This window comes from Pseudorasbora parva, chromosome 18 (assembly GCF_024679245.1).
Source record: "Pseudorasbora parva isolate DD20220531a chromosome 18, ASM2467924v1, whole genome shotgun sequence".
Classification (NCBI taxonomy): Eukaryota; Metazoa; Chordata; class Actinopteri; order Cypriniformes; family Gobionidae; genus Pseudorasbora; species Pseudorasbora parva.
In genome coordinates this window covers 32,899,361-32,927,099 of record NC_090189.1, presented here as the reverse complement: position 1 = coordinate 32,927,099, position 27,739 = coordinate 32,899,361, and the positions used below count along the sequence as shown (strand labels likewise).

Sequence of the window (27,739 nt, the reverse complement as noted above, 5' to 3'; positions counted from 1 at the left end):
TTAAAGGTCTCTCACATTCAGTTCTTTAGTGACAAAGTAGCGCTTCAACCATTCACAATGACTTCAAGATACAATTCCCGGAATCCTAAACTGAACCATTTGTATTTAGAAGCTTAATATGGAGCTTAATAAATTGTAGCATTGACGTAAGTCTCTTATACCGAGAACAATCTGCAATGTACTTTGCAAAAAATAAACAATGCAAGCCGTACATTACACATATGCTCAATGGTCATCGAAAACCTTTTCGTTTCCTACTTGAAATTCAACTTGCAAGCACATTTGAAACTGATCCAATTTCTTACAGGTTTGACTTTGTAAAAAGAGTTAAAAGACACACCAGAATATACTGCAAATATCTAAGTTTTGACAACGTCAAGATGAACTTATGCGTTAGAGCCTAAATGGAAACTAAAATAAATAAATCACCCTTATGGAGTGACACTAATTTATGATTGGAGAATTTTAATCACTAGGACAAATTTGATGCGAGACCTGAAGCTTTAGCTTAAATCTCTAAGCATATAAAAATTACAACATACTTCCTACTTAAAGATTTACGATTACATGGAAAGGAGCGATGAGAAATGAAAGACAACTACTGCCTGGTCTAAACAGAACAAATAACTAAAATTGCTTAGTTCATAGAGTTCTCCAAAATTGACATACAAAACCAGAACTTAAGTAATAAAGCCCTCTAAGCTCCCCCCAAAAAACTATCTTTCCAAACGATGCACACTATCAAATTCAACGGCTTTGAACTCCACAGACATTCATTAAACACAAAACATGGAGCTTGAGCATTTTAAGATAAAAAGCATCAAATAAGAGTATCGATCATATAGACAAAACATCTCCTGAAACCACCTCCAGGACCTGCATCTGTATGTGGAGAATGTGGAAATGATTTTTTGTAAACCAAACAAATACATAACACTAATAAACACACTCCTAACACAGAAAAAAGCAGCACTCTTTAAGTTTCACCTCCGTTGCTTTCGGTTAGGGAGAGGAGAAAAAAAAAGCAGTGTAAGTTTTTTGTGGTCCCTTCGACTGTGTGAGAGCGACAGAAGGAAATCAATGGACGGGAAGAGATGTATTGTGGAGAATAGCTGGCATTAGGAGATGCACAGTGCAGACACACATTGACCTGTGCCTAAACAGAGGAAGCTTGTCACAAATGAACTGAGGGCGGCCAACGCTGTAGGCATCTTCTCACTCGTAGCCCTCAGTGAAGCTGTCCCAGTCCCCCGCGGCCTCCAGACCATCCTGGTTGGGCTGATACTGGAAATCGGGCTGGTAGTTATCGGGTGGGCAGGCGAAAGCATTCGGCGCTTTCTTGAGTTTATTGCTGTCGAAACGGGGGAATACGTTGTGCGTTGACCAATAAGAAAAGGACATTTTTTTCAAGAGGGCTGAGATTAAGCAGCATGAGATACTCACTGGTTCTTGTGTTTGGCGCCGCTGATGTGGGCCTGGTACTGCTCCACCGAGTTCAGCTCAATATTGCACACAGTACATGGGTAGCCCTTCAGTGTGGAGGCTGAGAGAAATGACAATTTACATTTTAGTAACATGTACTGCAGAGACAAAAACACAACAAGGAGTCCACAAATTAAAGCTGGACATTGACAAATTTCACAGTTCGATTTCAATTCACAAGATTGAGATTTGATTAAATTTTGATTTCAATTTGATTCATTTGGATATATATCAGGTACAGAACATCAATTGTGCTCAAGAAAAAACAAAAGCAAACTGATTTATATACAAATAAGGTTGTTTTTTGTATACAAATAAGGTATTTTTGTATAATAACTTTTTTATGATTCGGTTTCTACTCCAATTCATTTTTAACCGATAACCGATATATTGGCCGACAAATCTAAATCCAATTTTTTTATATAGTTTTTGAGATTTGCCTGATTACAGAAACAAAAGTCTTACAATTAAAAGCCATGTCCCAAGCACAAAATCAATGTTCTCATTCTAATTTTATGTAGTCTATATGAAAGATTTGTGCTGCACTGAACTTTATTTTCCTTTAAGCGATTCCAATCATATTTCAATTAATTCAATATCATCATAGCAAACAATGTATCAGAAGGATTATACTCTTAAAAATTAAGAGACCACTGACATTTTTTTTCTTAAATCAGCATCTCTAGAAGTATGGCAGCCATTAAATTCCAGTGTCTGTTGAATTCCAACACAGGCACAGCTAATTCTACTGAATGAGGTGCTGATTATGTGATCACCTGAATCAAATCTTATTTAATAAGGAAAAGTATTTTAAAAAACATTGTGGTCACTATACTCTTGCAGTAGGACCAGTTAGATGGCAAAACAGTGCTAGTAGTACCTCAAAAGTAATTGGAATAAAAAAAATTACTATTGACAATGCCAAAAAAGTTGAAAGGGAAAGATTTAGTGAGGAAAAAAAGGTTAAATTTTCGCTTTACTGGCAGAGGGATACTGTGAGCCTCGGGTTGCTTCCATCCTTAAAATGTCAAAGACGGCAGTTCATAAGAACAAGGTCAAGCAGCAGATATTGGGGACAAAGTTACAGCCCGGCAGATGGCAAAAAACGACTCTCCACTGACCAGAATGACCGCCAACTCATTTGAATGTCACTCAACAACCGTAGGATCCTCAAAAAGAATGGCTAATGGCAGCTAGGGTGAAGTGTAAGGCGAGGACGGTTCGAAACCGGCTCCAAGGGGCAGGACTTAAATCGTGCTAAGCTAGAAAAAAGCCCTTCATCAATGAGAAGGAAAAAAAGAGCCAGGCTGAGGTTCGCAAGAGACCATAAGGATTGGACTGTAGAGGACTGGAGTAAGGTCATCTTTTCTGATGAGTCCAATTTTCAGCTTTGTCCGACACCTGGTCGTCTAATGGTTAGACAGAGGCCTACAAACCACAGTGTCTCGCACCCACTGTGAAATTTGGTGGAGGATCGGTGATGATCTGGGGGTGCTTCAGCAAGGCTGGAATCGGCAGATTTGTCTTTGTGAAGGACGCATGAATTAAACCATGTAAAGGTTGTCCTGGAAGAAAATTTGCTTCCTTCTGCTCTGACAATGTTCCCCAACTCTGAGGACTGGTCTTTCCAGCAGGTCAATGCTCCATGCCACACAGCCAGGTCAATCAAGGTGTGGGTGGAGGACCACCAGATCAAGACCCTGTCATGGCCATCCCAATCTCCAGACCTGAACCCCATTGAAAAGCTCTGGAATGTGGTCAAGAAGATGATGGATAGTCATAAGCCATCAAACAAATCCAAGCTGCGTGAATTTTTGCACCAGGAGTGGCATAAAGTCACCCAACATCAATGTGAAAACTGGTGGAGAGCATGCCAAGACACATGAAATATGTGATTCAAAATCAGGGTTATTCCACAAATATTGATGTCTGAACTCTTCCTAAGTTAAAACATTAGTACCGTGTTGTTTAAAAATGAATATGAACTTATTTTCTTTGCATTATTTGAGGTCTAGTCGAAAAGGCCCTCAACATATTGGCCTGGGGGAAACCTATTTATTAGATATTAACAGAGTTGTTTATGTTATATAAATGAGTGTTGAGAAATGAGAATTGATTTTGACGGTAGATGAGAATATAGTTGTGTTTGCTCAGCTTTCCCATTACTAATAATAAAAAAAGCAATCTTTATATTTATTTTTTCAAATACCGTTTACTCTTTGTAAAGAGAGAAAATTGTGTGTGGCCCTGAACAACAAAGCCATAAATCATAAGTCGCATCGGTATATTTGTGGCAATAGCCAAAAATACATTACACGGGTCAAAATTATCGATTTATCTTTTATGCCAAAAATCATTAGGCTATTAAGTAAAGATCATGTTCTATGAAGCTATTTTGTTCATTTCCTACAATAAATAAATATATATATTATATATATATATATATATATATATATATATATATTACAATTATTAGTAGAATGCATTGCTAAGGACTTCATCTGGACAACTTGAAAGGCAATCAAATAGTTGACCAATGGCCTGTCCGAACAAACCATACATCAATGTAAAGCTCATAACTTAAAAAAAATATTAAAAAATTATCCTTGCGGTTTGTGGTCCAGGGTCACATTCTCTAATAAAATATTAGACAGAACTGTACAGGCAAACTAATGAAAACAGAGAATGGGCGGGCTGTGTGCACATGCACTGCTGTACTTAGTGCCGCCAAAATAAAAGTCCAAACCCACCGTCAAAATGAAAGCCCCGCTTCTGACACATCAGCCAAAAATAAACGTATCGTCCGATACTGATGGTTAAAAATATCGGCCGATATGTCTGTTGACCACTACTTGTGATAACCACGTTTGAAGGAATATCTTCAACCCAGTTTATTTAATTAAAACAGAATAAGATGTGCACGCATAATGTAGTCAATAATATTCCTTGTGTTTTGTGCAACTTATTTTTATGGCATCTGCAATATGGCGGCAAAGATTTAGAAGTACAATCATGTTGATTAATAGGAATTTAATTTAAAAAAGTTTCAAAATGAACATTCCAGGATAACTATAGATGCAGTTGCTTACCACCGAAAGCAAGGCTGCACCATTAATCATAATTACTGGATTAACTGGACATATTTTGTCAAAGGCTGCGTTTATTTTATGCGCAGCTTGTCAGTAAAGCATGGCTATGAGATCGGTAGTAATGCAGCTCCATCTGAAAGCCAGAGGACGCTCTCATGCAGAAATTGCAAATATGCCCTGCAGATGTACAATAAAGCACATCGTTCCAGGAAATCCCTAATGGGCATCAGACTAAAACACAGAGGATTGAAATGCTTTAATTGATTAATTGACTACAACAATATATGTTTTATCTGAGTTCTTCAAGTCTTCTCTGATACTTTCATGATAATAAAGTATATTTATAATTCAATGCTAATCAGCATAGCCTTTTTCACTGTATAGAATACTATGAAATATGTTGTGTGCCTTATTCTTTGTAAAAACATGTCATTGAATGTTGTCTGTTGTTGGAGAAGAGGTTCAAAAATGCTAATGTTTGGAAAAATGATTTGACACGTGTTGCTTTTCCAAATGCACGTTATAAGCGACTCCAACTGGCAGTGCTTTCAGATGGAGCAGCATTTACTACGAAGGGTGCTCCGATCAGGATTTTTGGTGCCGATCGCTGATCTCAGGAAGCAGTATCTGTCGATCCGATCACCGTTACTGATCTATTTAAAGCCTTCTTTTTCTCATATATAATTATTTATTAGGAATTTTACAGACATTCATTCAGGGCCTAGTTATATTTCTGAAAATGGGGGTTAATTGTGATTACAGTATTGTTAAGACTTGATTTATTTAATAATTAATATTTATATATAGATAGTATATATTTATATACAAGTAAAAACGAATTATCTATAAAGCAGTCTAAATGAATGCTACTTTTCTGAGATGTAATTCCTTACATGTGAGATGTAAATGTAACTGAAGTAATTCCTGTTTGATGTCCACATGAAGTTTTACATACAGGCTGTGAGACCCCCTTCTATGTTCTGACCTGGTGCAGAGGACGGCCCATAGGTCTCCATCAGCTTCTGTTTAGTCAGGTGTTTTTTATGTTTCTTGCCATTGTAGTGCTGCTGAGCCATGAGGGGATTGTTGAAGGAGGCCTGGCAGATGGAGCAGAAGCGGTTGGGGTCCTGCTCTGCCGGACCCTGCACACCTTTAGGTAGCCCTTCTTCCTTCTTCACCTGTGGTTTGGGCTGAGGTAATGCTGGAAGATGAGAGGAAACAACACGTCAGCTTTTTAGATGAAATGACTAGTTCTAACTGTATTCGGAATATAATATAAACATGTGGTGTAATATATACTGAATATTGTCAACAATTAGCATGTTAAACGGAATAAAATGCAGCATTACACTGTAGAGCTGCATGATTCTGGAAAAATTGAGAATCACCATTTTTTTGGTTTAAAAAAATGATCATGGTTCTCCCTCAATTCTGAACAGATAGTAAAAAAAATATTTACTAGGTTCTCACAAAGTATTGGTTTCAAGTAGGCCAACTAAATTTCATTTTACTTCTTACCAGGAGTCTGCTGACCATAGGTCTTCAAGCGAAGGTTCTTGGAGTGAACTTTGCCCATGTAATGGGACTGGGCCACCACTGGGGAAGAGAATGTCATGTTGCACACATTGCAGGCTTTGTATTTGCCCCCTTCATCAACATTACTTGTCTGCAAAACAGAACACTGGCCATTAATAAAGGGCATAAATATATCCGAGATCTAATATGCAATAAAACTTCTGACTTACAGCATCATCTGAAGACTTGAACCTTTTTGCAATGGGCTCCTCATTACCGTGAATGCTCATGTACCGGCGTACTTTGCTTTCATGTTTTTTGCTCTACAAAAAAAGACAGGAAAGTTAACATTGAGAAGGTCCTAATTTGCCATTTAGCTGATTTGATAAAGTGTTTTTGTCATAGGAACTTTAAAGGGTCAGTTCACCCAAAAATGAAAATTCTGTCATTAATTACTCACTCATGTTGTTCGACACCTGTAAGAGCTTTGTTTATCTTTGGAACACAAATGAAGATATTTTTGTTGAAATCCGATGGCTCAGAAAGGACTTTATTGGCAGCAATGACATTGCCTCTCTCAAGACCCATACAAGTTACTAAAGACGTTGTTAAAAAAAAAATCTCACTACAGTGGTTCTACAATAATTTTATGAAGCGACGAGAAGTTGTGTGGAAAAAAAAAATTAAAATATTTTGTCCTTCGTCTAGGCCTTTGATGTGAACACACGAAGCATGCGCGAGAATATACCATGATCAATATTAGTAGAGCCCTTCATTTCACGGCTATGATAAGGCAATTTTACGTGCACTTTTTAGTTTCTCACGTTTTGGGCATTCAGGAAATGCACACTTAAGCACTACGCCAAGACCTGAAGCACAATATATGTAGAATTCAAAAGCTTAGATAGTCTTCCTCTGCTTGTACAAAACAAAGTTCTTCGCTTACGGGTCATATTCTCACGCATGCATCATGGTGCTTCGGGAGTGTAATTCGTGTTCCGGAGATGAATAAAGGTCTTACGGGTGTGGAACAACATGAGGGTATGTCATTTCTGACAGAATTTTCATTTTTGGGCGAACTAACCCTTTAGCCAGTAAGCTACCACCAACAAGTACTACTCAGAGTTTAGTATATTTTAAGTAGGGCTGCACGATATTGGGGAAAAAATGGCATTACAATTGAAAACAATTTAACTAGATGACTTGATAGCTTTATTTGGAAATAATCTTTACTGTATTTAAAATATATTTATTATTTATTAAAGTTACCAACGTGTTTTTCTCAGGGGTTTTTTGTTGTTGTTGTTTGATTAAACTCAAATGACACAGACAGCAGCAGGATTATTCGGATGCTGTCACTTTAAGACAGAATGCATGGATCCAATATAATGATACAAATCCACACAATCTCTCAATTATTTAAGTTCATATAAGCAACTGTATTAACGAGGATACTCACAGAGACTGACATTGTGACAATTTTGCGTGTATGTATACGTACAAGTGTATATGTGTGTGTCTCTCTTTTCAATTATCTGAACAGTTTAAAATCTCTTGAATGTTTAGACTGACAGGACCCAGGTTGGTTTAACTTTACAATTAATCTGATAATCACACGTGTTTTGAATCGTGCTGTCTCGTCTGTACAGATCATATGATACTTGACATTGCACATCCTGGGATTAGACTAACGCCGATTCACTCATCAGGATATTGATGTTAATTGATATATTGTGCAGCCCTAGTTAAGCATATGAAACAGTGCAGTATGCTGCATACAAAGATACATGTTTTATCCAGTAGTACACTACAGTTGTATGACCTCAAACATTGTTTATGCTTTATTAAGTGGTAGTCAGTAATTATTTGTGAAATATGTATAGCATTTTTTAACCATATTTGTGTCAATGGTTCTTCAAATAATGAGCAGATGATGTCATCACGGCATCACGCTGGATATCGAAGATCACGTAAAAAATACGGCATTGTGGGATACACGATCCTCTTAAGATGGGCCTTCCCAGCATGTAACTCCATGTGACGTAGCTTCACATTTTCTTTATCCCTTTTGTCGGCAAAAATACGCATTGGCCGTGAGCGCACGATCTAGTGGACGTTGTTTTCAAAGTCCCTCACACAAGCACTATTTTATGTGCACTGCGTCTGTAGACCCACAGTGATGATGAAAATTATATCACACAGACCGACAAAAGTATACTTCGTTTTTTTAAATGTACGTCAGAGTGCGGACAACAGCACAGCCTTGAAAGGTATACCTTTTAATTCGTACACAGGGGTTAGACGTATGCAGTTTTCAGCATTCTCTCGGCGGGAGTTATAACCCATGTAAATACAGCAAAAAAATTCAATGGGCATACTCGTCATCATTCTGATTGCGAAATATTGCGTACGTGTAAAAAGTGAAGTATACTTTGGCCTTTGAATTCAAATACCGCTCAACTCAAATACAGTGGTTTTAGACAGAATGTAGATTTAGTGGGTTAAGGGCACTAAACATTGCCATTTTTCCAACCCGGCACAGCCTTGCACACTTCCTGTCACGAGCACACAGGCCCACAAGTGTGAAGGTTGGGACAGGCCCTTTGTACACACCAGACCGTTTAAGGCAAGCCAGCTGACCAGGGAAATATTTACTTTAACTGAACATATTTAATAATACATTTCAAATTAGCAATTAATTATATAATGAGCGGTACCAGATTGTTTTTAATTGGAAGGCTGAACTCCCATTATTTAGGGTGACCATACGTCTGGAATTTAAGCCCCCTGTCCCGGCGCAGCTTCAAGCCAGACATTCATTTGCCCTCCTTTTTGGAGTTGCGCGGAATTGGCCTAATAAACCCGCTCTAGAATCTTTATTGGGATGCGTTAACATGCCAAAATGTAAGACATTTTCATACGCAATGGACAAAAGGGCACAAATTTATATCAAAAAGCAGTAGAGACGATGGATTTTGCACACTGTGTCGCTGTGAAATGTTGTTTTCTGGGGCTGTGCCAGATTACTGTTTTTATTTTATTTCCATAAATCCAGAAATATTGTTTTCAGGCACTATGCACTTTGCAAGACAGGTTCATCTCAGTGGTCAGTTTTTGAAACCGATATCTTCTGAAATATCTTAAATACAAATACTGAGAACAAAAACTTTTACCTTTATTATTACCTTTATTTTGGTGTTATGGAAATGGCCACCCTACCTTTATTAGAACCACCATATTGGGCATAGAAATTTCTCCCTTTAAATATAATTCACATGTCCTTTTTCTATACTAGATAAGATACTATCTCTGATATGTGTCATATACTGCAGTTAGTCAAATTCAGTAAGTCATCTGGGTATCATGTGCATTAAAAATTATACAGTACACATACTGCAAAAACAGTATGTGTAGTATGCTAGTATGTCATTGTGAACACAGCCTGAAATACTTGCAATCAATATTTAGCCCTCAAAACCACGTTTTGGCTGAAGAACAAAGGATGTGGTGGGATCATATAAATGTCGTCTATGTGAATGTAAAATCTTACCTGATAATGTGCAAGTTTCTGGGATTCTGAGATTAAGACAGCGCTACACACTTTACACTGAGAATCAGAGAACAAGTCACTGTTCTCCTTTATCATTCGGTTCACTGAAAGACAGGTCAGCATCAGAAACAGTCACTACAAAGGGGCATTTCATTGTTATATAAAATAAACATACAAAACATCTTCAAAGCGAAGTATGCAAAGCTCAAATCAAACCTAAAATAGACTTTCCCTGCATTTAATTGCAAGTATCAGACTATGTCTTCCATCGACCTTGTGTACACTGTTCTACCCACAGGCAGTAAAGCAGCAGCAGTCCTGAGAGCTGAAGCTAGGCTACCATGCTTTACACTCCTTCTCACTCTCAGGCACTGTACGTCCTCCGAATTAAAATTCTCCGTCACATTTTACTTATAAAAAAAGCATCAGAAGTAACACCATTTATTCAGAATGAGTGTCGCCGATCTCTTACCCTCGGCCGCCCCTGAAGGTAAATATGGAAAATCTCCATTCGGCTCTTGCTGCGCCATGATGTTTGCAGGAGGCGGATCGCGCATGCGCATACCATACATGCGCTGCACAAGTCTCTTCATACGCTGTAAGTCCATTTTTATTCTATTTAAATTCAAACATATACACCCTTTACCATACATGCTTCACAAAATTTGTTTAATGTACTAACCAATGCGGATGACACAAGGATCTTTAGGAGAATCTAGAGGAGGTAAACATGACGTGTTGCCATAACAGTTACTTGGTAAATAGTTGTATATGCTAAAGTAAAGTTAGCATCCTTTTAAGTCACAGTAAATCTTCCAACTTCTAATTTGAAGTAAGGCAAAAGACCACAGACTTGACACAAAAATGTGTTTTTTTTTATTATTATTTATTATTTTGTGGACTGGTAAATTCAATACCCTTTCTCTCGCTAACTGAACCACAATTTTGGGGAATACTTTACAAATTTTTTTCTTCTTCCTGTTTATTTCTAAATTAAGGTTTTTAGCTGTATTGAGACACGAAGTTACTAAAAACAACTTATTATGAATTAGTAAAAAAAAAAATGTAAACAGTATGGGTAGCCTATTAATGCGATTTATTTGGACGTTGGTTCATTTGCAAACAGCCCTTGAAACTTATGAAATATAATAATGATAATAATACAAGTGAATGACAATAGTCTGAATTTTCGCACTAACTGAACCATAATTTTGGAAATATTACTTTACTTGATTTGTTTTCTCTAACTGTATTGATTTTTTACGGTCTATGATTGAGGCACATGAGGTTACTAAAAACAACATTATAAGTTAATAATAAACAGTATGAAGAGTATAAGTATCTATAAAATAGATAATTCATGTGATTTATTTGGACGTTGGAGCATTAATAAACCCCACTTTTTTACTTTTTTACATTATAGAGTAAGTGGAGTGATTTAACCCTATTGGAGTCTATCAATTTTAAACAGAAATTTTCTCTGTAATGTATGTTTGGGAATCATGATTTCCTTTTATTTCATTTTTTTTTTTACATTTTTTTCAAATGTATTTATTGTTGCATTTGTGTTTTTGTTAAATGTCTTGACAACCTAATGGATTTTTATACATTTAATTTAATAATATTCTGAATTTAAAGCCCTTTATTTTTTTAATTGCAAGAAAATAATTAGCATTGCTTTATTATTGCTTGATCAACAGTTACAGAACAGGAACAAGTTTAATAAAACAAAGATGAAAAAATGCCAAGAGAGTAAATAAAAATATAATAGACCAAACAAACAATAAAAGGCTTTTATATTTTTACAAAATCTTTAATATTCAATAAATTAATGGTTTAACAGTTTTTTTTGTGTGTGCACTGTCCTTACGGGAAATAATTTAAATGTCTAATTATTTCAAAATTTGTCATTAATAAATTTAGAAACTTCCCAACATAACCTCTTTGTATATTGACAGTGACAAAAATGTAGTTTCCAAAGAACAAAGTGAAATTTGTTTGTTAAACTTAGATAGAAAATGTTTAGAGGGGTAAAATTTGTGCAATATCTTAAATTAAAATGACTTGACCTTATTTGTAATGCATTTTTAGGTTGAAAAAAAAAATCAGCACTGCATTGAATCATAAATTTAAAACTCGGCTATGACGTAATGACGTAAAAGATTCACTGAACCGGTTCTTTGGAACGAACCGATTCACGGAAATGATTCGAGCCAGCGCGCGCGCTGTCGGCTATGACGTAACGTCTTTCCTTCTCTCTCTTGTCTCACGTGACCTGACAATCGCTTGTGAAAATATCCTGGAATCGAAATCCTTGTTTTTCGAGCCTTTGACTTTCCGTGCTAACATTGTATTACCGAAAATGAACACTGAACGTGTTCAGTAAAAGTTTCTGAGCAGTTAGCCGAGGTAGCGTCTCAGAGAGTGTGTCTAGGTGTGTTTAGAGAGGGAGAATTAATGTTATTGAGGTCGCAGGATGCCCCGCCGGAAGCGCACGCCGGATGAAAGCGGAAGAAGAGCGAAAGTCAGCAGAGTGGACAATGAAGAGACCCTGGTCATATCTGATTCTGATCAAGAGGTACAGTGTGTGCAGAGGACAACCACCTAGTGTGTGTGGGTGTTTGTGTTGGTTTGCGTTCGTTTAAAGGTTTGAGAGTTGGCTAAGGGAGGGAAACAACAACTTCTCTTGAGCTATTTTCTGTGCCAGTAACCTCACGAAATGTAATTACAAAATTATTTGGACACGTTCAACAAATATTCTATATTAAATGCACAACATAAAAATAAAAATAGTCTCTTGTAAACTTTAATCAGAAAAACTTCCCCTCCCTCTCGCAACAACATCTCTTGTCTAATGACTTGTTTACTGAAGCTAGGGTGAGACATCCTGTCACTCACATGAGATCCATAACAAACCACAACTATCTAATCAGTTGCCCTAAAATCAAGTCCAGCCCTACATATACATCATGATAGGTAACTTAATTTCATGCAGACTTTAATAACTAATATTTTATAGTAAATAAAAAGGGTTTGTTTAAATACTAGGAAAGGAATGACAATAAATTGACTTGATATTTTCATCCTAAGGAGGATGATTGTCCCATTAAACGTTCCTCTCGGACAGCCCGGTGGAGACGAAGAGAGAACAAGTCCCAGCTACAAGGTACTGCAACTCAGAATTTCCTAACAAATTATAAATTGTGCCTGAAATCTTAGGTGTACGTCTTATTCGGACCCTTCTGTGCCTAAATTTTAGAGATGACAGAAGATGAGATGCTGGACCTGGCCATGAGACTGAGCGCTCAGGAAGCTGCACAGAGACGACAGCTGGAAGACAGTGACATAGAGAAAGCCATAGCAGAAAGTCTTAATGTTGGTGGAACACTTATTCTCATAAAGGCTGGAATACACTGCGTGACTTTTAACACGGGACAGATTTTAAAACATTAGGCATCATGCACAAAATGAATGGGGATCACACACTACCATACTTTCAACTGGTTGCAAAAACAACTCATGCTAAAGAAAATGCACCTTATTGCTAGGAGATGCGTGGGGGTGGGGGGTGTAAGTGTCATGTAGTGTATTCCAGCCTTAAAGGGTTAGATCACTCAAAAATGAAAAGTATCCCATGATTTACTTGCCCTCAAGTCATCCTAGGCGTATATGACTTTCTTTTTTCAGACGAATAAAATCAGTTATATTAAAAATATCCTGGCTCTTCCAAGCTTTATAATGGCAGTGAATAGCTGTTTCTGTTTTAAAGTCCATAAAAGTGCATCTAGCCATCATAAAAGTGCTCCACATGGCTCAGAGGGTTAATAAAGACTTTTTGAAAGGTAAGCGGTGCATTTGTGTTATAAAAATATCCAACTTTACAATCTCTAATCTCTGACATCCGTTTACTGCCGTACGCGAGTTCACGAGAGACTGCCGTTAAGTAAGCGGATTTCAGAGATTACAGTTTGTAAAGTTTTAACAATTTCTTTGTGGGTTAAATATGGATATTTTTCTTACACAAATGCATCGCTTCACTTCATAAGGCATTTATTAACCCCCCAGAGCTGTGTTGAGCACTTTTATGATGGATAGATGCACTTTTATGGACTTCAAAACAGAAACTGGCATAAAGCTTGGAAGAGCCAGTATCATTTTTGATAGAACTCTGATTGTATTTGTCTGAAAGAAGAATGTCATATACACCTAGGATGACCTGAGGGTGAGTAAATCATGGGCACATTTTCATTTTTGGGTGACCTATCCCTTTAAGTCTCACAAGTCTCTCATACCAATCAAAGAGCAGAATGGCATTAAATAGATGTCGTGTTTCTACAACAGAGCAGTGCAAAAGCATCAAAGGGTCAGGATGAAGCATCCAGCTCTTCAGATCAACCACAGCAGAATGTAGCAAATACGATATCGCACTTGAGACGAAAGCTGTCTTACCCCAGCCAAGATCAGACACACAGCGAGAATGAGAGGGAAACGACTAGTCCGCTGCCAGAAATGCCTGATCTATCACAGATGACCTCCTCGCATGTTTCATCGAGGAGTTCAGCTCAGGTCTCCAGGACTCCTGCTACCACCCAGGTTAGCCTACTGTATATAATTTGATACACAAATTTCTAAGGCCTCTGAATTGTCAAAATGATCAAAACTTTGCTGTAAAACCTGTTGTACTACATACCTTTTATCATCTGATTAATAGTTTCAAATTTTGTAGCATGTAAAATGCCTTTTAGTATAATTCTAAATGCGTCTCCCTTTAGGTCATGGTACAAGTTTTTTTTTTTGCTGTATATGATACACAACAAAAAAGGTCTAAAAATTCAACAAACTGTTCCTTTAAAAAAAAATGTTTATCATATGTTAGGCTTTACTGGGTTAAAAAATGTATTAACCTTCCCAATTTTTCCCACATATTGATGCATATTCCCAGGACAAGACCTCAGATAAACAGACAGTCATCAGCGACACTCCAGACGATGAGCTCTTCAAATCCCGCTCAGAGTCCCAGTCGTCCCCTCTCTTCACCAGACATGGCAGCTTAGTTCGCCAGCCTGTGGTATGTGTGGAGAAACTGAGCCAGGAACTCATCCCGGCGAGCCCAGGCTCAATAAACTTTCACACAGATGACAGCACTGCCCTCTCCACCTGCGCTGACAGATTTCGGTCCCCCCAGCAGGATTCACCTTTTTCCAAATGGTCAGTCTTCACTCAGGATGGCAAACGCACAAGCAAAGTGCTAGAGGACAAAGATGGCCATCAAAATGCTAACGGGAATGAAGACGATACTCAAATACCTGATGAAGATATTCCTTTACCAACACAGCTAAGCCAAGGTTTGAGCACAGATCAGGATACGTGCCTTTCACCTTCTAGAACGTCGCAGATATCGAGCCCCAAATGTGTGCCTGAAAACAACAAAGACGTCACTGAAACAAGTGTAAGTATGACAGCTTAAAACGATGAAAATGTTTGTTTATCAGTTACGCTACTGTTCAAATGTTTGGGATTACTATGTTTTTTGTTGTTGTTGTTGTTGTTTGATATAAATTATTTTATTTAGCACAAATTAAAATTGAGTAAAGACATATAGGACCATATTTTAATGATCTAAGCGCAAGTGCACTTAGGGCATGTCCAAATCCACTTTTGCTAGTTTAATGACAAAAAATGTCCGGAAATGGTCCAAAAGGGTTGTCCCTAGTCTCTTAATCAGTCATGGGTGTGTAACGTGCAATAAACCAATCGGAGTCGCATCTCCCATTGTCTTTAAAAGCCAGTTGCAGTTGCACTATGGCGGATTCGCTATTTATATTGCGGAATATAGACACCCTCAACCTGACGAATCAGTTTAAACACATGTATTGCCACATTTGGTTAAATGAGTAACCAATTTAATTTGCCATTATTGCAAATACGTAATTCTCATACATGCCACGACTATCCATTATGACTTGTTGGCTTTAAAATCTTTAAAATGCAATAATAATCTTTTACATTGTAATCATTTTATTTTCAATATTTAAAGATGTTTGTGTGCTGCTGCGTCCCTATGTGTGTAGTAAGTGGAGTGTTGTGCGCCTGTCTTTAGCGCATATTACTAACGCAACCTTTAAATAACACAAAAAATACTGCTCCATTGACTTTAGAACAGGTTTGGTCATTGGTGCAGTCGTTTTCATTTGAATCAACTCAAAATAGCAACACTCCAACAATGCGCTTGAACACATCTCGTTTTCAGACCAGCACGCTCATGGGTGAACAGATGGGCGCAAATGCATTTGCTATTTAAACAAAGTGGCGCAGGACGTGAAAATGATAACGCGTCAGGCTTAAAATAGCAAAACAACACTTGTCACGCCTGCTATCACATTGTGCCGGTTATATGATATGGCCTGTAATGCTACAAAACATTTTTTTCAAATAAATGTTGTTCTTTTGAACAGCAAAGAAAATGTATCATGGTATCATTAATGCCAAAAAATGTATGCACCAAATCAGCATATTAGTCAGAATGATAGAAGAATCATGTGACCCTGACGACTGGAGAAATGGCTGCTGAACATTCAGCTTTACCATCACAGGAATTAATCACAATTAATATTACATTGAGAAAAAAAAAGTAAATTGTCAAATTTACATACTATGTTGCCTATACATTCTCATTCTGTATAGTATACATAAACTGAATCGAACATCTCTTATCTATCATCTCTGTTTGACCTCTAACTCGATTGTGTTGTCATTTTAACAGAAAACTCCTGACCAAAAGCAAGTGCAGGATGAGACCACTCAGGGTGAGAATGTAAAATCTGACACTGGTATGCCATTTCTTACACCCCACCTCTCTACTGTGGCCATACTGGCTATGTTTGACCTAGAACCAAGAATTTACAGTTTTCCACTTGCCATCTTTGTCTGATGTTTCTACACAAATATAGATTAGCTTGCATACTTCATTTCTCAGTTGTTTTTTTCGGGGCGTGTAGTCATGTTTGTCATATAATGCAGTTTTAGTTTGAGTTCTGGCAATAGAAAAGCATTTAAATTATGCTTTAAGTTGCGTGTGTGGTTGACCCACTGTTGCTGCAAGACTGAGCAGTGTTTTGTAGTATTCGTCACCACACACAGAGTGAGTTTGGTTCCTGCCGACAGGGCCTGTCAAGATATTGGGTTCTCTGTGCGATGGTTCCATACAAATGTTAATTCAGCCAGGCAAAAAAAAAAAAAAAAATTAATATAAAGGTTTGACAACTATTGACGAATACTCTTCCATTAAAGGGAAAGTTCATTCTCTAAAATGAAAATAAAGTCATCCTGAACGTCCGGCTGCTGACGGCTCACATGCACTCCCAGGAACACGCACAGAGTAAAGGCCAGGCTCAGTATTTTGTCTGAATAATAGGGTTCCTTTCTCACATAACCGTATGCCTCCTGAACACTTTCCATATATGGCTCATCTCATTGTATACCTGATACGTTTGTACCCTTTTTGTAAAGTTTTAGCCTGGTCACAATTCGCTGCAATTATATGGAGGAGCATGTGCAGGACTTTTTAAAAATGTCTCTTTTTGAGGCCAGAAAAAGATTAGCCATAGGGCATTGGAACAGCAGAGTAAAATTTAAGACTTTATTTTAATCTCAGGGTGAACTATCCCTTTAATACTCTTACACAGCAAGGACTTTATATAAATGTCTTTATTGTCATTATAAATGTTACAAAAGATTACTATTTCAAAATTATTGCTGACTTCTTTCAAAAACCAAAATCTTTTGAACATTAGTGTTTAACAATTATATCTTTGATTCTGAACACTTGGGTTAACCCTAAAAATTTCATCATGTTTTAAACTGCAGAAACTGTTCCAAGCACTCAGTCTTGGAATGAATTTACTAGTCACATGGTCTTGCATTTAACAGATGAAGATGACGATGAAGCCAGTGAGGAGGTAGGTGGGATATTCATCTGCTTTAGTGCATGTCCAAAAAAAGATCATTCTGGGTGATATTAGATACAAGAAGTATGTGCATGTCTTAGGTTATTGGGAATATGCTGATTACATGTAAACATGAAGGTTTAACCAGAATTGGAAAACTTTGTCATTTGCAGGTTCTCTCCCCGAGCCCAGTCAAGAAATGTTTTCGGCCAATCAGGACTAAGATTTCCCCAAACCAGTCCTGTTTCTCTTCAGCTACCATCACTCTCGATCCTTCCACACAAGACACCCAAATGTCTCGGTCTATCCTCGAGGAGGACTCAAGAGCATCCAAAGGTGCTGAATCCCAACCCTCCGACTGTAAACCTCCACATACTTCAGTGGAAAAAGGACAATGTACAATCTCTTACTATTGGGGAGTGCCTTTCTGTCCCATGGGGCAAAGCCCGGACGAGTACACGCGTGTGATCATGTGTCAGATGGAGGTGTACGAGAAGAGCCTGAAGGAGGCACAGCGAAGGCTGCTGCGCAAAGTAGATTGGGGACAGCCAGTGAGTTACACCAAAATTCAGTCAAAACGTCATATTACAACAGTTATAGAAACAATCTGAAACTATTCAGCTTTCCTCATGAATATGAATTGTCACATATTTAGATTTATTTTACATTTCCTAAACCCGTTGTAACGATACCTTTTTATACAGTTTTTGTAGTGTAGATTGCCAAATGATACATTTGTTTGTTTTTAGGTGGTCCCTGGCTCAGATAGGCCGTTTGGTGGAAGGAGATGGAAGCGCCACAGACCTCCTCAGCTGTCAGAAGATGAGGAGGAGAATGAAGAAGAGGGAGAGAAGAAAAATAACAGAAAAGAGGTAGATGAAGAGAGGGAGGAACCAAGGCAGGAGTCTATATTGGGGTCACAGGAGGAAGCTAAGGGAGGACCGAGTGAAACATACGTAGTTTTGTCATCTCCAGAGGCAAAAGATGAGGAAGTGGTAAGTATACTGTTTTTTGTATTACCGTAATCTCTGTATCAGGGCAACAGTTTAGATCTAGGGATGCCGTGTGAAATTAAATTATTATTAAATGTATTGTGTTAGAACCAGAATTTCAGCATGTCTGCTTAGATCAATGGATCCAAGTAACTTCAAAGTTGTTTCTTGTGTTTTAGTGTAATGCCATCATTAACCACAAGATGACACTCCAGTTATTGACAGTAACAAAGACAAACTGTTGTCAAGAATGTTGCTGCACCTGTTGCTGATATCTTGTTTGCCTTCTCAACAGGAAAAAGGCACTTTCTTCAGTCAAGAGGAGCCTGTAACTGCAGCTGCAAATAAATCTTTTAGGTAAAATAGCGTGTAGTTTTGGTGTTTAAATTTCCAACAAAGTATCTTTTCTGCCAATTATGCATCACATTGCACCCTTTGAAAGAATTAGAGGCTTATGTCAGAGAAACAAAGTCAGTTTAAAATGTAAAAACGCTCATCTATACATATATACATATACACTCACCTAAAGAATTATTAGGAACACCTGTTCAATATCTCATTAATGCAATTACCTAATCAACCAATCACATGGCAGTTGCCTCAATGCATTTAGGGGTGTGGTCCTGGTCAAGACAATCTTCTGAACTCCTAACTGAATGTCAGAATGGGAAAGAAAGGTGATTTAAGCAATTTTGAGCTTGGCATGGTTGTGTGTGCCAGACGGGGTGGTCTTTGATATTTCACAATCTGTTCAGTGACTGGGATTTTCACACACAACCATTTCTAGGGTTTACAAAGAATGGTGTGAAAAGGGAAAAACATCCAGTACGTGGCAGTCCTGTGGGTGAAAATGCCTTGTTGATGGTAGAGGTCAGATGAGAATGGGCCGACTGATTCAAGCTGATAGAAAAGCAACTTTGACTGAAATAACCACTCGTTACAACCGAGGTATGCAGCAAAGCATCTGTGAAGCCACAACACGCACAACCTTGAGGCGGATGGGCTACAACAGCAGAAGACCCCACCGGGTACCACTCATCTCCACTACAAATAGGAAAAAGAGGCTACAATTTGCACAAGCTCACCAAAATTGGACAGTTGAAGACTGGAAAAATGAGGCCTGGTCTGATGAGTCTCGATTTCTGTTGAGACATTCAGATGGAGTCAGAATTTGGAGTTAGAATATGGTGTAAACAGAATGAGAACATGGATCCATCATGCCTTTTTACCACTGTGCAGGCTGGTGGTGGTGTAATGCTGTGAGGGATGTTTTCTTGGCACATTGTAGGCACCTTAGTGCCAATTGGGCATTGTTTAAATTCCACGGCCTACCTGAGCATTGTTTCTGACCATGTCCACTCCTTTATGAGCACCATGTACCCATCCTCTGATGGCTACTTCCAGCAGGATAATGCACCATGTCACAAATCTTGTTTCTTGAAGATGACAATGAGTTCACTGAACTAAAATGCCCCCAACAGTCACCAGATCTCAACCCAATAGAGCATCTTTGGGATGTGGTGGAACGGGAGCTTCGTGCCCTTGATGTGCATCCCACAAATCTCCATCAACTGCAAGATGCTATCCTATCAATATGGGCCAACATTTCTAAAGAATGCTTTCAGCATCTTGTTGAATCAATGCCACAAAGAATTAAGGCAGTTCTGAAGGCGAATGGGGGTCAAACACAGTATTAGTATGATGTTCCTAATAAACCTTTAGGTGAGTGTACATCAATGAGCCAAAATATTATGACCATTATGCCTATTATGCTTTTTGTTCTCTGCGTGCTGCCAAAACAGCACTGACCCGCCGAGGCATGGACTCTACAAGATCCCTCAAGGTGTCAAGATGTCAAGTTCCTTCACATAACTCACTCATTCATGTCTTTATGTACCTTGATTTGTGCACTGGTGTGCAGTCATGTTGGAACAGGAAGGGGCCATCCCTAAACTGTTCCCACAAAGTTGGGAGCATGAAATTGTCCAAAGTGTCTTGGTATGCTGAAGCATTGAGTTCCTTTCACTGAATCCTAAGTGGCCAAGCCCAACCCCTGAAAATCAACCCCAAACCATAATCTCCCCTCCACCAAATTTTAGACTTGGCACAATTCAGTCAAGAAGTTACTGTTCTCCTGGAACCTGCCAAACCCAGGCTTGTTAATCGGATTGCCAGACAGTGTGAATTCATCGCTCCAGAGAACATGTATCCACTGCTCTAGAGTCCAGTGGCAACGTGTTACACAACTGTATCTGACGCTTTGCATTGCACTTGTTGATATAAGGCTTGGATGCAGCTGCTCAGCCATGGAAACCCATTCCATGAAGCTCTCTACGCACTGTTCTTGAGCTGATTTAAAGGCCACAAAGTTTGGAGGTCTGTATCTAGTGACGCTGCAGAAAGTTGGTGACTTCTGCGCACTGTGCACCTCAGCATATGCGCTGACTCCGCTCTGTGATTTTTATACATGGCCTACAACTTCGTGGATGAGTTGCTGCTGTTCCCAATTGCTCTCATTTTGTTACAATACCACTAACAGTTGACTGTGGAATATTTTAGTAATAAGGGAAATTTCACAACTTATTGCACAGGTGGCAACCTCTCACGGTACCACGCTTGAATTCACTGAGCTCCTGAGAGTGACCCGTTCTTTCACAAATGTTTGTAGAAGCATCTGCATGCCTAGATGATTTATAAATGTACTGTATTTTAAATTTGTATTTGCATTTGCTTTATTGCTTATCTACCCATTTTATTTATTTTTTATTATATTTATATAGAACTAAGTTATATAGATATATATAGAACTTAGACTTCAACTGAACATTTTAATAAATAAAGTGATGAAGTGGATGGTGATGAAGCTGTAGAAAGGACAAGTAGCATCATAACAGTATTATTAAGCTGTCCTATCGCATCTCATTGACAGGAAAAATGTTCCGTGGGATATTTCAGATGAAACTCAAATAAAGGGTCCAGCTGTGCAGGAGGAACAGGAAGCCCAGACTCATGAGGGCTGTGAAGAGGATGAAATCGTTTGTCCAGGTATGTGGCTGAAGTTTCCAGCTGTTCAGTAGATGATGAAATGGTTTCCTGTGGTATAAACGTAATTAGGTTATATGTGAATACAGAGACTCAGATGACTGAAAACAGCACACCAGAGTTAATGATGACCAGTCCTGCCAGTCCCACACAGGTACAGTAGCACTATACAGCTCTGATCCAACACAGGCAGAGTCCTAAAAGAAATGGAACATTTGATTTACTAACGGAGTTAAGGACTGAATTAATTCAAATAAGACCTTATAATTTTAAGTGAGCTTCTCTCATTCACATCCCTAGTCTGGCGCTGAGGGCGAGGTGATGGAGGTAGAGGAGGGAGGAGGTGCTTCTGTGGCAGCGGAGGATATGATGGAGCAGGAGAGCGATACAGCAGATGCAGCTCCTCCTCACAGTCAGAGGGTGGAGTGCCCCATGTGCTCTAAACTCTTCCCCTTCAGCAGGATCCAGACGCATGCAGCTTTTTGTGATGGAGAAGCAGACCAGCAGGAAGAACAGTCACAAGGTCAGCTCTCCAGCTTCTGTAGCTGTTTAAAGGAGTACTTCAGTGCTGGAAAGATGAATCTGTATTTAAACTGGGTCATTAATGTGGTAGAAATGTGAAATTATTTTTGAATTTGGTGCCTTCTAGACTGAGAAAAGACCGAAAATGTATTTTTGTCTCATGGGGATGAAAGACTACAATTCCCAGAATGCTTCGCTGCCCTGTGAGGCCACTCCCAAAGCCACAACTGGATTACAGTGACTGAGTTAGAGAACAGACACTACAATTAAATACTGAATGTGTCTGTTCAATATAACGATTGAGTTGCCACGTGAGTCTCACAGCACTAACTCAGATTAGGAGTCAGATTACATTTAACGTCATAAATGAGCTGATGAGCTCTGATGAGAGCTGAGGAAATCGCGACCACATTCGCGGCATATATTCACAACGCGTGTTCAGTCTGGTGCGTTTTCAGTTCATGCCTTTGGAAAACGTAACTTTCATAGAAATAATTTGAGAAGTTAAAACACTTACACTGCTTAGCATCCGTTTAAATGAATGCCTGCAGCTGTGAGCTGTGCAGTGAGTGTGATCTCCATCCCCCATGCACGGGTTGTAAACATGTGGAAATGGCTCCCTCTGCTGGCTGTAGTCTTTAGCCTTTGGCCAAACATTCCGAAGATAATGCAAATATCGTCAATTTGCGTCACAGGAGGAATTTTTCCAGAAATAAAATGTATAAATCTCTCATCTCAGGGGGATATGAGGGGGGAAAGCACAATCATTTGATTATACTCCAGGGTTTCTACTGATACAAAGCCATATGCTAAACGCTTTAACAAGTAACCCTTTAAGTCAAGTCCAGTCATCTTTTTTCTAAATAGGGCTCTATACAATGTAGATTGTTGCAATAGCCCGGTTTTTAACCGAAATTACCCGGAACAGTTTGTACCAGGAACTTTTTTCAGAGGAACTTTTACCTTTTACCTAATCTTCCAAAGTACCGCGAAGATTAGGCAAATTAGTCCGGTGATGTAGCTGCACAGGCCCAGTCAGCGACGGACAGTAATCATTTTTGTGCGACACTAGCCAAGTTTACATGCACACTTTTTTTGTCAATCCGATTCAAATCATTCTGATTGAAAGATTTGGTGTGTTTACATGAGACGTTATCTAAACCGATCTGGTGTTTACATATGATGACTTTCACTCGCAATCATTTTGTGATGTGCAGTTTGTCTGCCTCATCAAAAATGTCTACGATGTTTTCTCCACCAGCTGGAATGTGTTAACTGTGCCATAGTAGGGATGGTGAAAACTGAACATTTTCTTGACCGACCACCAAGCCTCTAGCCTGACGTGGTCATACTCAATTCTAATCAGAATATGAGTCTGAAACTGCTTCATTGGGCTGTGATTATGGGGCGCGTTTCAACCGAACCAGGAAAGACATCAATTGGATAGACCTATAGCCAATCAAAGCAACGAAGCGACGCATTGTCAAATGTCAACAGAGCTCAACTGCACTGTGTTGCCCATGGTGTTGCCAAGTCCCCTTTCTTTTTTCGCGGGTTGTTTTCTATGTCCACGAGTTGAAGCGACTATTATGTGATATATAGACCCATGAGTGCGAATTTTAGCAGGTAACCTTGCCAAAATAACACACATTTTACCCCTCAAACACAATTTTTCCCCTGGAGAACCCCCCGAGAAGCTATTGTTTAGGGCTAGTTGTTGGCGGGTTTTGTTGTAAAAACTTGGCAACCCTGTCTGCACGCGCGCTGAAATCAGGCTGGAATAAACGATCTTTGCCGGTGTTGTAAAAAAATAACATAATTGAATGATACACAGAGTACTTACCCAACATGATCATCATTTCTGAGAGAAATTGTGAAGGTGAATGCATATACAAACAAGCTTTCTGTTTAGGATTCAAAAAATATAATCCAAGCCCCTTTGATGACGTGCATGATTACGTTACTGTTGATCATCTGTCCGTCGTCGTCTAAAGCCCGCCCTGGTGATTTCATTGGTCCGAACAGTTTCTGTTCGGGGATAATTACTCCACTATGGAGCAAGGCCAGACCGAACTGCCCGACCTAAACATTTTGTGGGCGGGGCTGAGTTTGGCTGGCATCCAGGCTACCAAGCCTCATTAGCCAGTTGAAAACGGCCGATTAGTTTAAAATATGCTGCACTATTTGAAATAACAGCCGCGAGGCGCGCCTGCAATTTCGCAACTCTGTCGCATCTCTCTATGATCTCTCTGCCGCTCTGCTCTGCCTCCCGCTCTCTCTCACACACACACACACACACACTGTCCTTTTTTTTTTTTTAGCCGACAACCGACAACTTTGATCTGTTGACGTTGATACGGTCAACCATCTGTCAAACGGTCATAGGTTAATATCCCTATGCCATAGCAACTCTTAACGGCCACCAGGACTAATACTGTATTATATAAGCTATTTATTTGTTGTAAAGTGTAATAATCATCTCAGAAAAAAATGAATTGCAAACTTGAAAGTAATCGGGTCAGATTGTTTACATGGTGAAATTAATAATGAGTATGGAAGAGATTGAAGCTGTGCTGCTTTTGCTGGTTATGTATTGGTTTACCAGAACGAACCTTGCAAAGACTTTTAAAAATGCTGGTTGAAATAAAATGCTGCGTGAGCTCAACCAATCAGCATGTTCAGCGCCCAAGTCCCGCCCTCGAAAGTTCCTGAACTTTGAAAAAGTACTACCTCGCGAGCAGGGCCGTTTGGAGGGGGAAATATTTACCCAGAACTTCATTTAGACCCTGGTTCCTGCGGTCAAAACACACTGAGTACCACCCAAAGTTCCTGGTTCCTGGGGAAAGTTCCTGCGGTGGAAACGCAGCTAATGATGCAAATGCAGAATTAAGTTCTACTGTAAAGCACTTCTAAAAAGACAATAGTAAAGTCATTATTCAGTTCTGTGATCATATAGCTAAATTCAGCTCTCATCCAACAGTGTCAGTATAATCCAATCAGTAATCTTAAATGTGGAGTATGTATGCTGAATATAATATTCAGTATGCAAATAGATGTAGGAAAGAAGACCAATCAAATAAATTATGCAAATAGTATGATGCCTATTGCTGCTAATGCACTTTTGAATTTAACATCACTGGTCATCAAAATTTCCGGTGCTGTGCAATACCGTATATGTAAATGGTGAAAAAATTAAGCACAAAATTAAATATTGAGTATATTTACAATAAATATAAATATATATGACAGGACAGGACAAATCAAGATTGATCCAATCCACCTTCACATTAAAAGGTGTAATGCTTCTGGAATTTGTTACTAAAATGTTAGTGTTTAATGTTATATTTTATTTTCATATGATTTCATGTGATTACCAGAAAATTTAAATACAACACAGAATTTCTGAAAAAGAAAATAAGCCCATTTATTAAAAGCAAATTAATAAATGTAAATACATTTTTATTAATTAAATTCATTAGACATGCTTTATGTTATCAAAATTAAATGAAACCATTAAAATATAATCCATAAAAAAATGAAAACAGAATTTGGTAAATTAAATAAATAAATAACAGAACCCTAAAATGTATTTTTGCAAAACTTTTAATAAATTGGTGTTAAATTTAATGTTTCATGATTTCAGTAAATTAGACATGTGTTTTGATTAATACAATTTTATTCAACCATTAAAACAAAAAATTTAAAACACAATAAACTATAAAACAAAAAATATTTCATAGCGCCCTTAATTTAATTGCAAATTCCTCAGGATATTTGTTTTCCACTACAAATATCTTTATATCCTTAAATCATGATACATTTTCTTGAGAAACTAAATTTAGAAATCAAGTCTTGTTTTTTTAGAAATTGAAAAAAAAAAGTCTGTCATTGCGTATAATAATTACTTGCATTTGAAGTTAATTTAAATAACACTGACTATCTCTTCATCACAGCACCTGTTAGTGTGTGGGATATATTAGGCAGCAAGTGAACATTGTGTGCTCAAAGTTGATGTGTTAGAAGCAGGAAAAATGGCAAGCGTAAGAATATGAGCGAATTTGGCAAGGGCCAAATTGTGATGGTTAGAGGACTGCGTCAGAGCATCTTCAAAACTGCAGCTCTTGTGGGGTGTTCCCAGACCAGTCTGTAGTGGTCAGTATCTATCAAAAGTGCTCCAAGTCAGATCCATGGAGGCCCCACCTCGCAACTTTCAGAACATAAAGTATCTGCTGCTAACATCTTGCTGCCAGATACCACAGCACACCCTCAGGGTCTAGTGCCTCGACGGGTCAGAGCTGTTTTGGCAGCAAAAATGGGACCAACACAATATTAGGAATATATATATATATATATATATATATATGTATATATGTCATAATGTTAAGCCTGATTGTTGTGTATATAATATATAATGTAATTATCTATGTTCAACAGTTGTTAGAAATATGACAGGGTTCACATAGCAATTTTAGCAAGAATACATATGCAGTTGGTATGCATTGACCATTGACTGTGAGATATTTGTGGAATAGGTCAATAAATTTGTTAAATGAAATATTTTCTTTTATTGTAGTTGTTGCCCGACGGAAGAGGACCAGAGGAAATTTAACAGAGGAATCTCAACGATCTAGCAAGTGCGTACAGCAAACATCCAATGAACATGTTGAGAATACATTACAGTTGTAGTGTCAAAAACACGACTTCTTTGCAGATCAGCAGAGATGGAGAAGTGCTTCGTGTGCCAGGAGGTGTTTTCACCCCAGGAGTATCCAGAACATGTCGAATTGTGCTTGAAAAAAGACTCAAGAACTAATCAGGTGACAGTCACACACTAAAACAAGTATACTTACTCATCATTTCTAAATGATAAATGTCCTCTCAGAGGATTTGTGTTGTGTTTGTATGAAGTGTCATTATTGTAGTATTATTTATTTAGCAGGAAAACGGCCTACTTTCTGCTCTGGAGCGGACAGAACGGACACAGACTGGTGTGTAATATTCCTTGCATTTCTGACGTGTTATGCCGATAAAGCTTGACCGATGAGGCTTTTTATCATATGTAATTTATCACTTTCAGGCAGTGATGAACCTGGACCATCTGATGTTTCTACAAAGAGCAGCTGGTACAATTTTAATAAGTTTGCTATACATTGTATGTGCCTTTTACATTTTCATGTAAAAAAAAATCAGCATTAATCATTCCATGAATGCTTCCCCAGCGGTCTTGCCGATCCTGCGGTGATGGGGACGTCTCAAAGTGTAGACTGCTCAGCGATGACTTTCTGTCCCAGATCAGAAAACACAGACTGCCTTAGTGACTCCTCTAAGATCAGCCAAAGACTCTCAAGAAAAAGAAAATTCAAAAGATAGTGTGCGCGTGCTTTTAGTAACACTGGTGTCTGTGCTTTTCAATGCCTCTCCATTTGTATGGCTTTTTATAAAATGAAAAATGCACAAATTTATATATTTAAAGTCTGTTTTGTCTTATAAATGTGTATTAAAAGATATCGGCACCTCATGAAGTTTGTATTAAATGTCATCTTTTTTCAGGGTGAGTGGTTTGCGATAAGCAGTGTGAAAAAAGTACACAACTTAATTACG

The 27,739-nt window shown here is 38.4% G+C and overlaps 2 protein-coding genes and 1 non-coding gene across 7 annotated transcripts; 2 read left to right on the top strand and 1 right to left on the bottom strand.

The window, feature by feature from the left end:
* znf346 (zinc finger protein 346) lies at nt 1–10,234 on the bottom strand. The gene is made up of 7 exons (XM_067424690.1): nt 10,109–10,234; nt 9,637–9,740; nt 6,317–6,409; nt 6,090–6,237; nt 5,557–5,772; nt 1,444–1,543; nt 1–1,351 (listed from the first exon to the last, which is right to left on the bottom strand). Exons 1-7 carry the CDS (start codon nt 10,227–10,229, stop codon nt 1,216–1,218), a joined length of 918 nt encoding a protein of 305 aa, XP_067280791.1. The 5' UTR covers nt 10,230–10,234; the 3' UTR covers nt 1–1,215.
* On the top strand, nt 10,162–27,656 carry uimc1 (ubiquitin interaction motif containing 1). 5 transcript variants are annotated; one of them, XM_067424685.1, is made up of 19 exons: nt 10,162–10,234; nt 12,112–12,214; nt 12,727–12,802; nt 12,896–13,011; nt 13,978–14,229; nt 14,579–15,085; nt 16,400–16,466; nt 17,503–17,594; nt 17,756–18,133; nt 18,332–18,577; nt 18,870–18,931; nt 21,504–21,619; nt 21,706–21,770; nt 21,917–22,139; nt 26,712–26,772; nt 26,850–26,955; nt 27,075–27,126; nt 27,216–27,261; nt 27,358–27,656. In XM_067424685.1, exons 2-19 carry the CDS (start codon nt 12,113–12,115, stop codon nt 27,506–27,508), a joined length of 2,718 nt encoding a protein of 905 aa, XP_067280786.1. In that variant the 5' UTR covers nt 10,162–10,234; nt 12,112; the 3' UTR covers nt 27,509–27,656. The 5 variants fall into 5 exon arrangements, with proteins under 5 accessions (XP_067280786.1, XP_067280787.1, XP_067280788.1 ...); XM_067424686.1 differs by lacking the exon at nt 10,162–10,234 and adding an exon at nt 10,265–10,360; XM_067424687.1 differs by lacking the exon at nt 10,162–10,234 and having other exon boundaries at nt 11,877–12,214; nt 27,078–27,126.
* On the top strand, nt 16,714–16,845 carry LOC137047225 (small Cajal body-specific RNA 14). The gene has a single exon (XR_010899189.1). It is a non-coding gene; the product is annotated as a small Cajal body-specific RNA 14 (non-coding RNA).
* Nucleotides 27,657–27,739: the final 83 nt, after the last annotated feature.

Bases quoted from the DNA above. Each gene is read 5' to 3' on its own strand.
- znf346 (XM_067424690.1), bottom strand. From the start codon at position 10,229: ATGAAGAGACTTGTGCAGCGCATGTATGGTATGCGCATGCGCGATCCG. The intron at 9,741-10,108 runs GTAAGAGATCGG...CCTGTCTTTCAG, and splicing joins ACCTTCAGGGGCGGCCGAGG to TGAACCGAATGATAAAGGAG. The intron at 1,544-5,556 runs GTCAGAACATAG...CATTTCTCTCAG, and splicing joins TGGGCCGTCCTCTGCACCAG to CCTCCACACTGAAGGGCTAC.
- uimc1 (XM_067424685.1), top strand. From the start codon at position 12,113: ATGCCCCGCCGGAAGCGCACGCCGGATGAAAGCGGAAGAAGAGCGAAA. The intron at 12,803-12,895 runs GTACTGCAACTC...CCTAAATTTTAG, and splicing joins GAACAAGTCCCAGCTACAAG to AGATGACAGAAGATGAGATG. The intron at 15,086-16,399 runs GTAAGTATGACA...TCATTTTAACAG, and splicing joins AAGACGTCACTGAAACAAGT to AAAACTCCTGACCAAAAGCA.